At 34.7% G+C, this 11588-nt stretch overlaps 3 protein-coding genes across 3 annotated transcripts; all 3 read right to left on the bottom strand.

Annotated features, from left to right (window-relative positions):
• Positions 1–336: 336 nt before the first annotated feature.
• On the bottom strand, positions 337–1722 carry LOC136204858 (peroxidase 11). Its single transcript, XM_065995555.1, has 3 exons — positions 1427–1722; positions 982–1339; positions 337–907 (listed from the first exon to the last, which is right to left on the bottom strand). The coding sequence occupies exons 1-3, from the start codon at positions 1640–1642 to the stop codon at positions 483–485; spliced, it is 999 nt and encodes a 332-aa protein (XP_065851627.1). The 5' UTR covers positions 1643–1722; the 3' UTR covers positions 337–482.
• A 1040-nt stretch (positions 1723–2762) lies between these two features.
• LOC136234143 (uncharacterized) lies at positions 2763–5467 on the bottom strand. Its single transcript, XM_066023922.1, has 2 exons — positions 5267–5467; positions 2763–3769 (listed from the first exon to the last, which is right to left on the bottom strand). The coding sequence occupies exon 2, from the start codon at positions 3740–3742 to the stop codon at positions 2945–2947; it is 798 nt and encodes a 265-aa protein (XP_065879994.1). The 5' UTR covers positions 3743–3769; positions 5267–5467; the 3' UTR covers positions 2763–2944.
• A 676-nt stretch (positions 5468–6143) lies between these two features.
• LOC136234137 (ASC1-like protein) lies at positions 6144–11339 on the bottom strand. The gene is made up of 7 exons (XM_066023910.1): positions 11083–11339; positions 8494–8717; positions 8194–8349; positions 7758–7943; positions 6998–7182; positions 6667–6707; positions 6144–6579 (listed from the first exon to the last, which is right to left on the bottom strand). The coding sequence occupies exons 1-6, from the start codon at positions 11209–11211 to the stop codon at positions 6676–6678; spliced, it is 912 nt and encodes a 303-aa protein (XP_065879982.1). The 5' UTR covers positions 11212–11339; the 3' UTR covers positions 6144–6579; positions 6667–6675.
• Positions 11340–11588: the final 249 nt, after the last annotated feature.

The following is an 11588-nucleotide window of genomic DNA, read 5'->3' as shown; positions in this document are numbered from 1 at the left end:
CAATTTCAATTATTCTATGTATTAATTTCAGCAAAAAGTTATATACGTGTAGGGATCCTCTAGAGTTAAAAAGCCTCTAGAGTTGGTGGAGTTGTAATCTCAACCATTAATTGCAAAATTAATGGATGAGATTTAATTGATAAATTTTAATATTTAATTAGTCATTTATTGATCAATCAAATCTCATCCATTCATTTTGCAATTAATGGTTGAGATGATTACAACTCCACCAACTCTAGATGATTTCAACTCTAGAGGATCCCTAGGCATTATATACCAAACTCAAATTTCATCACAATATTTAGAAGTTAAGAAAGGGAATACATAAAATTAACATAACAAAAAAAAGAACGTAATTTTATATCAAATAAAATGAATGAAAGATAAACAAAAGTTCAATATCTAGTATCTGGTTTACATAAATTTGTGTTTTTTCACTTCTTGATATGGAAAACAAATATAAGTTAATGTATCTTAATGAATTATGTGTTAACAAATCTGCAATTCTTCCTGACTTCGCCATTAACAAAGGTATCAGCATTTGTAATGTTTCCCAATCTGACCATTGACTCAGAGAATTGCTCAAAGAAAGCAATTGGATCATGAGCATACTTTACAACTAGCTTCTTAGTCTGAATTGCAAGCATACTTGAATATAATTCTTGGTCTGAGTTCAAAAGTCCTTCTTCTCTCAATAGAATCTGATAATAAGAGTTGTCAAAAAGGTTAGGAGTTGCATAGTCCATTGCTGACACGTTATTATCTCCTCCTCCGGCAGCTGGGCACGTTGATCTCAGCTCTTTCAGGTGTGTTTCAGACGTTAGAGTCTTATCTGAAGTGGTTCCCCAGTCTCCATAGATTCTTTCTCTATAATTCTCACACCTTGCCATGCCTATTGTGTGTGACCCTGCAAATTGATCATAAATTTATAAACTGCATCTATATAGTTATAAGTTTTATAAATACATAGCATGCTATTACCTGAAAGAGCAACCATATCAGTGACAGAAAGACCCTGGTACACAAACTTTGAAATCATAGATAATAGGGCTTCATTTGCAACTGGAATATTTGATTCTGCTAGTTCTTTACTTGCAGTCTTGGAATCTTTCCTTCCCACAGGAACATCCCAATATGGTCCACCAACCAAAATGATAGCATCTCTAGCAGCAATGGTGAGTAAATCAGCGCAAGAGACAATTCCAGGACAGTCAGATTCGAGCTTGTTCTTGATCTTGTCGATGATTTCAAAACCTATAAGAGAGTTGACACTTGTTGAAGCTTTCTTCTCTCCTTGTAAAGTGATTGTGTCATCTAACAAAATGGACCCATCACATCCCTGCACGTACCCATTAATATTGGTAAACCATATATCTAATTAATTTGATATTCTACAATTAATATGATGGTGGTTATAAGTGTAAACCTGAACAAAGCAGTCATGGAAATGTAGGCGTACAACAAGAGCTGCATTGCGTGGATCGGAGAGAACTTCACATTCCATTTCTTTCCTTATAACATCAAAGACAGTAGGACAAGAAGACTGATAGTAATCCAGAGTTAATGGAGGGTCTTCAATTGCATATAATCTATTGCTGAAAATGAAGACAGAAACCACAAGGAATGATAGAAAAGGTGCCATTGTTGAGGAATGGTTTAGAATGTGGGATAAATATATAGTTGTAGGAGCAAATAAGATTATAATGTGGAGTGTGGAGTGATGCAGTTAGTTTGAGTATTAAATGGATAGTCAATAGCAGATGCAACTAAATATTATGTAAGCTTGGTTGGTGAGTAACCCCAAACTACAATTACCAAACTCATTGGTTCACACTTTTTCACTTTATAAAACATAAACTCCTAGCTGACCATCAGATTCCTTTATTAATTGAAGGATAAGACATCATTCATTGATATCTCCAAGAAAGATCCAACCTTATTAATTCTATTATTTAAGACGTGGGGCTATCTAATTTGACCTATTGTGACTATTATTATTTGGCCATGATCACTTCCCCGGTTGGAGCAGTTTAGGTCGGATTGTTTTGTTTTATTAAACTTGTAAGATATGAAGGTCAATTGGCATGTCAATTTTAAACTTCCTTGGAAAACAAGAATATGCATATCCTGGCGTGCTAAGATTTTCATTTTGGCTTGCGTTTACAAGGGTCTGCATCTAGAATTAAGGGAAATGATTCCAGTCATGATCATCAAGTACAAGAAAAAGGGAGTTTGACTTTACGATGGACATTTTTTTAAGAAGTGCGATTGTGGACCGAGTGCAATAACTCACAATCAAATTGAGTGCAATAATTCCGACCAACAGAAAAAAGAAATGCATATAATTTCATTGAGAATTTTTGGTGTAAAACCTATATAATTACCATATTTTATTCGCAGAGTCTGATGTACAAGATCATAATAGAATACTTCTATAAAAAAATTACAATATTCCTAAAATATGTACTCCATTAGTTACAAAAAAGAATATATATATTCTTTTTTGGAATTGTACTCTAAAAGCCAGTAACATCATTTCAACCATTTTACCTTTCATTTTCAAGGCCTGAAGTATTTTAAATTTTTCCCTAAATGACAGTGCAGGAAATATAAAATGGGCCACATTTAGGAATGGAATGTTCGGCTTGATATCTTTTTTCTGCAGACTGTATATAACAAACAGTAGTTTGTCTTTCAGCAGTGCCAACGCCACTGGCGAAATTTTTTCCATTCAGTTCCAGTTAGAAATCCAGATTGATATGTATACAAACATGCACTCTTCTACAGCTTTGAAGCAAAACCACAGGACAGGATGAAGATTATATGATGAGAAATACTAAAGCCTTCCAAAACATTTCTTCCTCTCACATAATTAGATGAAATAATAAGAGGTCATGCAAAAGGGAAAACAAAAACATGAACACAATACTTGCTTCACATACATTCAAGTATACAATTCAGAATCATAAGGATGATCCTTAATGTGGCTGTGCTTAGCATCCCCATCTGCGGTCAACTTCAATCCCTGCAGAACATTTCTCTGCAGTATAGACTTAATCAGGGTTACACCGGAAGTTCCATGTCCAGGCCAGGAAACACAAAGAGTTCCTCTAATGTTCTCCATCTGACATCGAGCTAGAAGCGCAGCTGATAAGCCATCCACCATACTCCCTGATGGAAAATACTCTAAATCTTTCACTAATGGCGAACCTCCAGAACCATTTTCTTGGCATTTCCTCTCTGCCAATGTCTCTAGCTTGAAAGCACATGTATCATCTCGAGAGAGCCTACCCCGGAAATTCTGGCTCTGAATAGATTCCAATATCAGCACCCTCTCAGGAATAATTTGTTTGCCAATTAGCAACTTAGCAACTGCCTTAGATCTCTCAGCACTGACAGCACACTGAACAGAAACCAGAAAAGTCAAATTATCTGCATCATTTAGTGTGTAAATATTGCAGGATTTGTCTTGAAGGGAAGGTTCAATGGTGTTTCCTAAGAAAGGGATTTCAGGTATTAAGACACTGCCAATTAGAGTCTTTGAAGATACATTGTCAAAGACAAAAAGGGAAGGCGTAGACAACGCGATGATGAGTAGAGATGGTCGAAGAGGTTGATTAGATTTAGGATTGGAAAACAAAAGGAAAGGAGGTGGAAGAGGAGGTGATGAGGGTGTGAAGTTGTTGAGATCTTCTTGAAAGAACCTTGAAGGCGGTGGAATCTCTGTTAGCACATCTTCCATGTCTTCCTCTATTACAAGTTCAACAACCTGTCGTAAAAACATGTCATCAGTATCATCGCTTGCTCACTGCTTGCAAAGGTTGTAGTAGTCAATATTATATCAACACCATTATTAAGATAATCAGAATAAAAAAAAAAAAAAGGACGGCTCGGTCGCATTACGCGTCCCCGCTGAGCGAGGGTCCGGGGAGGGGTCCCACCACAAGGGTGTATTGGGGGCAAGCCTTCCCTTGCCAATTTAATTGGCAAGAGGCCGCTCCTAAGACTCGAACCCGTGACCTCTGGTCACACGACAACAACGTCAGTAAACAATTAAACTAAATTATGAAGGCTCACTCACTTATGGGTGGATGATATAACTTTGGTTATTTATATCTCACTGGAAAATAACTCTCATGCATTGAGTGTAACGCACACCACAACCCTGATCCTTTTCATGTCTAAGGGTTAATTTTCTAAATTTTGATTCATAAACCTAGAAAGTGGAGGCTAAATTTTCTTTACATGGTAAACTACAAAGTTTAGAGGAACTATGGGCACACACACATTATGTCTGGTGCTTACATTTTCTTATTTTCTCAAATTGAAGATGAGGAAATGAAAAATAGGATAGAATTTCTCCTCCAAGTCTCGGAATTGTCAATTGTGTCTCTCCTGCTAAACAAGTTAATGTGGAGATGATCTTTAATATGCATCTCCACATTGACACTGAAATTATCAATAGAAATTGACCATAAAATGCCACCCCCAACAAGCAATCATGTAAAACAAACAATATTTCAATCTAAATCTAGAAAGATAGGGACTCTCAAGTAGGTGTTAGAGTAAATACATCTAAACTACCTTAATGGAAGATATTATTTGGAAAAAAATATATATATATATTTAAATATAATTATTAAATAGTTTTTTTATTTAAGGGATTCATTCCTCTAGGACATAGTAGGAGTGGGGATAGGGATCGCTGAGAGGTGAGAGAAAGGTCCCCGTTTCATCCTCTGCGTGGGAAAATATTTTCCCCCATCCCCACCATGTGAGGAAAATAAATGGAGATTACTATTCTCATTGGAGTGGATCACCGTAGGAAACCGATAAGCTTCACCACATTTGCAATTCTAATCCCTATTACTACTCAACTGGCAACTCAATTCTCAAAAGATACTGCAAAACAACATCTGAAAATCATAAAAGTTCAGATTTCAACTCAAGAAGATTAAACCAGAAGCAGTTCGAGGGTCCAGATGTCAAAAATTCGACTCCTAAGTTTAAAATCGGTGAAATTACAAGGTGTAGTTACTCTCTAGATCCAAAATTTACCAAATACGTTAATGCTAAACGTAAACAAGCATAGCAACCGCAGAGAGACGAGTTCATAAACCATAATATGGCATAGCGCGCAGCGAAACCCTAAGAACAAAATGTTTGGTTTTCCCACCGATATTTTCCCGAGGCACATACATAATCCAATGGTAGAAGGAATCTTAACAAAATCAATGAAACAAGAAGCGAGCTATGGAAGACGAACCTATATCGACGAGGCCGTGGAGGAGTTGATGGGGCTGAGTAGTAAGCTTAGCTGAACTGAAGGTTCTCTCTCTCTCTCTCTCTCTCTCTCTGTATCGATGATTTCTTCTTGCTTAAGCTTAAACTATCTTACCACTTGTTAATAGATCGTATGAACATAGGCAAAATGCAACTTTAACCCCAACTTTAATTTAGCTTGGAACTTTTATTTCATTATTACTATAATATAAAATTTAAATTAAATAAATAATATACTTAAGCATTTAAAGGGTCTTCCAAAAAAAAAAAGCATTTAAAGGGCTCAATTAAATAAAAATAATAATAAAAAAAATGAAAATTTTAAGAGGTTGATACATCTCTCTTTAAAAAAAAAAAAACTAAATAATAATAAAAGCATCCGTAAAAATGAGTTTATTATATCCTACCCATTTCAAAACTTTTATAAGTTCAAAATGAGTTTAAAATTCTGATTTTGGTCAAAATCTCCCTTAGAGCAGCAACATGAATCTTTATTAAAAAAAAAAAAAAAAAAAATTACCCCTCTTTAGAATTGGAAAATTACTTGCTTAAAAAAACAAACTCCATCTAGCTAGAAAGGCAAAAATAATGATTCTATCTAATTGATTGAGATGGTGAAAATTACATGTCCAAGCTCTGACACCACAATTGAATATGACAAAATGGAAATGATTTTCACATGTTTTTCGAAACATCCATTTCATTATTCTACAACAATATTTAACAAACACATGTCAATACCTAATAATTCATATTTGATTTGATGTCAAGGCAGCAAGTATGTATATAATTGGAAGAATCAGAAACCAATCATACTTCCTCAACCTAACTAGCTTTCTTCCAAGTTGCATTGTTCAATGTAATAATACAGTTTTTCCATTATATACTAATAACACATCATCAATCACACTCAAAAAATTACATCACTTGTTTTTAACCTATCACAACTTCACAACAAGGTAAAACATGAACTATCACCAAACTAAACTTCCTCTGCTTAAGGAAATATCAAAATGCAATATGGTGATTATGAACCCTCAAAATTGGCTGTGGGTTCCAAGTTTTGTATTAGTTTCAAATGTAAATTTTCTTACAACAGATCATTGGTCAAACCAATAAATGCTTGCTTGGTAAATCAATATTCAAACCAATTGCATATTGCAACCTTCAATTGCTGTTTTTGCTTTAACATCTCTTCTCAACTCTATACTCAGGCCCTTGAATTGCAGACAAACTTTTCGGATTCAAAGCCCTTCCTGTTTTCTGATAGAATACATCGCCTACGAGGTTTTTCAACTACAAATGAAAAAAAAAAGGTTTGATTAAATCGAAAGCAAACTCCAAAGCTGCAGTTACATAATGGAGTTAAGGGTGTGTAACTACCTTGTTTTGTTAATCTTCATGTTCATCTTCACCTTCTGAATCTGCACAGCATAGAGAGAAGGTGGTTTGAGGATGAACTTATAAAGTAAAGATGTTATTGACAAAAAAAAAAAAAAAAACTTCCTAGAAACAGCTTGTATCTCATGATTGAAAAACTTCTCATACATCACATATCAACAGTATAATGTTGCATTGTGATGAGTTGAAAATTCTCATCCTTGAGTTTAATTCTGCATTTCACTCCCTTTCCTATTATCATGCTTTCTATCTTCATGCTGCATTCAACTCTATAAAAATCACTTTTGTTTTGTTCTTTTCTTCTTTAACGTACCAGATCGAACATCCTCACTAAGCTGCCCCCTTGACTGGATTTGCTTGACGAGCATCCGATATATCAGGACCCACCAGTAAATATGGAGAATAAGCAAGCAATAGAGAAGAGTATTGAACACATAATAATAGATTGGACCCTCAGATTTATGTTTTTCCTTGTCCAACATCTGGATAACTCCATAACTGTAATTGAAGCAAAGAAAATTAAGAGAATATTTGATAAATCATTAAATAGCTATGAAGAATGAAAAAATCAAAGAGTCAGAGAACTTTAAACAAGAAGGATATTAAACAAAATCTCCTAATACATTAGCTCATGTATATATATCCTAATACAAAAACGTATATTCAATCTTCCATCCTCTGGAATGTATGCCAAATAAGGTAAGCAAAATGGTAATCCTTCTGTGATGAGCAAAACTGTACATGTACAGGATATCATAGAAGGTAGGGGATGGGTTGTTTTGGGAGAAGGTCCATATTTACTATAAGATTAACAAAACGGGCTTCTGCCACGCATGTATCAAAAAGCAAGAAGACAATTAATGTAGTTAACACATCAATAGTAATATCATATGTGGAGCATATTAGCTTCCCCAATCAGCACATTTAACCAGTAATCCTTACTTTTTTAGTGGATTGTTTGGTTTTCATATGCTGATAAATCAGATTTTATTTTTATGAACAAGAACAATTTAAGGGTAAAGAAAAAAAAAAGTTCTATAGTGGAAATAACATATGCATCACCGTCCACAGACCTTGTACTCCAAAGAATCCAGAATGGATAGTAAATGAGCCGCAGGATGATCCAAGATAAAACAAAAAGAATGAATGCAAAGCTAGCCATCGCTTCAGCACCACTGTATTTGGACATCTTTCCTATTTCCAAAAATATGTCACTAGCATCATGAAGAGCTAAAACAACTGAACCAATGCGAGCAAACCTGCAAGAAAGAGACAAAGTTGGAAGATGCATGAGAACTTCGATAGTGATCCTTGTATGATACATACATCGGGCTATAGCTATTAACAAGCCCTAGAAAACAATTTCCATAGCATCATACTTTCATGTAGATGATATAGTTATGACTTCACTTGTTTGCAACAGGTAAAACCAACAAAACATCCATCTCTTAATACTGGTGATTAACAATATACTTGTGAGCAAAAAAAAGGAACTTGATTACAACACACCTCAATATGTAGGACAGCACAATGAGAATAACAGTCGCAACATGGTGACTCATTGACACCCCAAAGTCCGAACGCCTTGTTTCCCAGAATATCAGTGCAAATATGGAGTAAGTGTAAAATCCAGCAGCGTACATGTATACTGCTTTCAATTTTAACCTGCAATTCATTTCATATAACTGTAGAATTCATTATCTGACATCTGCATATTGCTCCAAAAAACAATCAATATATGGATAATTAAATCAAACAAATTGGTGATACATACAATGGCAGCTCCTAACAATAATTCGAAAATCTTACGTCATTTTTTGGTCCGGCCAGACTTGATTTCCGGGTCCCACCCAAAAATAAATTGAGTTAGTGAACCAAGGCTCATTGCAAGTAACAGTCAAAACTATAATCTCTGCTGAAAGGAAGTAAATGCATTTCCAAGCAGACTCCTTGAATTTTCTTATCTTCTTAGTTCTCTCATCTGAATCAACAACCAGCGTCTCAGGTCCAAAAATTAGGCGTGTTGCCACTTTCTGCAACATGCATAGTTATTTCAGAAAGGCCAAACAACATATTAGGGTGAATTATAAGAGAAAAAAGAATGACAGTGCTAAAGAATACAATAACAAAAGAAAGCCACATCCTGGAAAAGATCATCCCCTTGCATACTTATTATATGTAGTTATCCTGATATAAGATTTATGAGAAACTAAAATGAACATTAACCAGAACCAAAGCCGTGCATCTCCATGTCATCTCTACATGCTCAAATGCAGTATGTGAAGGTAAAGATATTCAGAGTTGACAAGTCAGCATCGTACAATTCACTGTTAAAGCACAGTAAGCAAACATGGTGAAAGTATATTCAACCGACAACAGACTTGTGCATATCAAAATGTTAATTAATAATGCCCAGGAACTTTTCGTGTTTTTTTCCAATAAAAATACAAAAACCACAGACACTTTAGAGATTATGTAAACTTCTACTGCTTGAAGTGACGAAAAAATTTCATAGTACATATTTGAGCTTCTACAGTATCAGTGGCCAGAAAACATGCTAGGAAAGCTGAAACATGAGTAAAAGTTACAAGAATGAAGAAGACTTCCATTTGAGTTGTTTGATTTGATCTACGGTTTTATTGATCCTTACACAAGTTGTCATGCACAGATCATTGATTTCAACAAAAAAGGTTTCCTTCAAAGGCTAAAGCATTCAAATGGTGGAGGAATGGAAGGCTTTCTTCTTGAGTCTGTCCTGTCCAGTTGGATGTGGACATGCATCACAACTGATATTCACTTTCATCCTCTTACTGATTTTCATAACTCTTCATTAATTCTAAAAATATGATATATGAAAGTGAAATTTTCAGGAGATTTTTTTTGTCTTTTGTAGAAAAGGAAACCTAATAAGTTGTAAATACATCTGCACGAAGGACCTACGGTCCATTATTGGTCTATCCTTAGATTGATGTTTAATATGCTATCACAGTTATATCGCATATGCTCCATGAGTAAGGACAGGAGAAAAATCATCAGCAGAAGAACTCAGAACCAACAGGAAAATTCAAGTAAGTGAGTATTCTAGCCAACAGCCTGACCTAAAGAAAGGAAAAGCTCTCATGTCCAGGTCAACCTCTCTAAAGAATCAAATTTCAAAATTATGGGCAAAAAGTTTTAGTCTCGTCAACAATGATTACATGCTAGGACATTTAAAACTTAGATCATCGTAGCATCCAAAAATAGGTGCTATAATAGCAACAACAATATATATATTTTTATGTAGGAGTTCCCAATCCAGTTATGTCACTGACAAAGAAGACGAGATTATAGAAACTACAAAGATTCAGTTACATTAAAATTGTGCAAGAACCAATCAGTTACAGAGCCTTGACTAGTGAAGATAAAAGGAACAGCATACTTCTCCATTTTTCCTATTTCATTCCCAGCTTCGAATATGATCTATTATGACTAATTTGAAAAACTCTTTAATATATCATTCCACAGAAAGTAAATCTCCCATACATCACCGAAATTACTACTATTAATAACAAAAATTGAAAAGACAACACGCAAGGAACAAGAATAGGAGTATGAGTCAGAATTTGGTAAAGTTTCAACAAAAAGAAAGCAGTGTGGAACAAGAACAGTTCAAATTTCAGTGGTCTATCTCTTGAACTGGGGCCTTTCAATGCTAGTTTAATAAATTATACCTAACACTTGTATGGTTGCTTATCAAAATGTAGCCTCAGTCAGACAAACCCAAAAACCTGATAACATGTCAACTAAATGTCCCAAGATAGAAAGACCTTCCAACTGGAAGATTAATGATCCTCTGTTGTAAATTCTGATTATTCAAGTGCTTCTGAAGTGCTCGTAGTAACTTGAATATTTGAGCTACTTACTTCCCACCCAAACTGATTACTCATTGTCTAAGAGTTTTACTGGGCATGAGATTAAACATCGTATCATCATGACCTTTTCAGTCCAATTGTTTCATGTGGCTGCTACCTTTCTAAATTGAATGGTAAAAGATTATACAAGAGGCATATTTACATCATTTACCAAGTTCTCAATGAAAATTTGTGTACTAAATATTGAATCGTGATGAAGTTACAGATAAATATATCAATACTTACAAAGGCGAATAACATAAGAAACAGTATATCAATCAGTGAAATCAAATAAGCAACTCATTATCAATACCCAAATGCATTAAAAGAAACACACACAAAAGAAAGAAAGAAGAAAGAAAAGTGGTCAACAGCACAAAGTAATTGGGAAGCAAGTAAAAAAGGCAAAAGAAAGGGAAATGAAGTAGTAATTGAATCAAAGAAGAATCAGGTCATCAAATATATCCAAATGCATAACCACATATATCTAAAGTAAGTAAGAAAGTACCTGGAATACAAATCTATCGAGAAAGAACCGAACAGTAGGGAAGAACAGAGCGAAGAAAGGTAAAACAATGTAATCTGCATAAGAAGGGTATGATTCATGCTCCCAATCAATTGATTCAATGAAACCCATCAGGGAAAAATTATCCTTTTCTTTTGATGGATCCAAAGATTCCTCGAGAAATAGGCACTAACTAAAGCTCCTGCCAATTTACATATAAAACAAGAGAGAGAAGTTGTCCTCTTCAACTCTGCTCGTAAACAAACTCCTATGGCATTATAATATTTAAATGGTCAAATTTCAAATATACCCATGTAGTTTCATCAATTTGCACATACAGTGGTTTTTCGGTAATAACATAAAGACCGTTATTGATCTCAAAATACAACATTACAAAAATTAATGATACCGTCTTGCTATAACAATAAGGGGTGTTTGTTTCAGCTTTTCGGACGACGTGTTTGGTTAGGTTTATATAACTGCACCGTTTATCATTTTTTCTAGAAACT

This window comes from Euphorbia lathyris, chromosome 1 (genome assembly GCF_963576675.1).
Source record: "Euphorbia lathyris chromosome 1, ddEupLath1.1, whole genome shotgun sequence".
NCBI classification, from domain to species: domain Eukaryota; kingdom Viridiplantae; phylum Streptophyta; class Magnoliopsida; order Malpighiales; family Euphorbiaceae; genus Euphorbia; species Euphorbia lathyris.
The sequence above is the reverse complement of the archived record's forward strand: the minus strand, read 5'-3'. Positions and strand labels throughout refer to the sequence as shown.

Bases quoted from the DNA above. Each gene is read 5' to 3' on its own strand.
- LOC136204858 (XM_065995555.1), bottom strand. From the start codon at position 1,642: ATGGCACCTTTTCTATCATTCCTTGTGGTTTCTGTCTTCATTTTCAGC. The intron at 1,340-1,426 runs GTTTACACTTAT...GGGTACGTGCAG, and splicing joins TCCATGACTGCTTTGTTCAG to GGATGTGATGGGTCCATTTT. The intron at 908-981 runs GTAATAGCATGC...ATCAATTTGCAG, and splicing joins TGATATGGTTGCTCTTTCAG to GGTCACACACAATAGGCATG.
- LOC136234143 (XM_066023922.1), bottom strand. From the start codon at position 3,742: ATGGAAGATGTGCTAACAGAGATTCCACCGCCTTCAAGGTTCTTTCAA.
- LOC136234137 (XM_066023910.1), bottom strand. From the start codon at position 11,211: ATGGGTTTCATTGAATCAATTGATTGGGAGCATGAATCATACCCTTCT. The intron at 7,944-8,193 runs GTGTGTTGTAAT...TCTTTCTTGCAG, and splicing joins GTGCTGTCCTACATATTGAG to GTTTGCTCGCATTGGTTCAG. The intron at 7,183-7,757 runs GTCTGTGGACGG...CTTCAATTACAG, and splicing joins TGGATTCTTTGGAGTACAAG to TTATGGAGTTATCCAGATGT.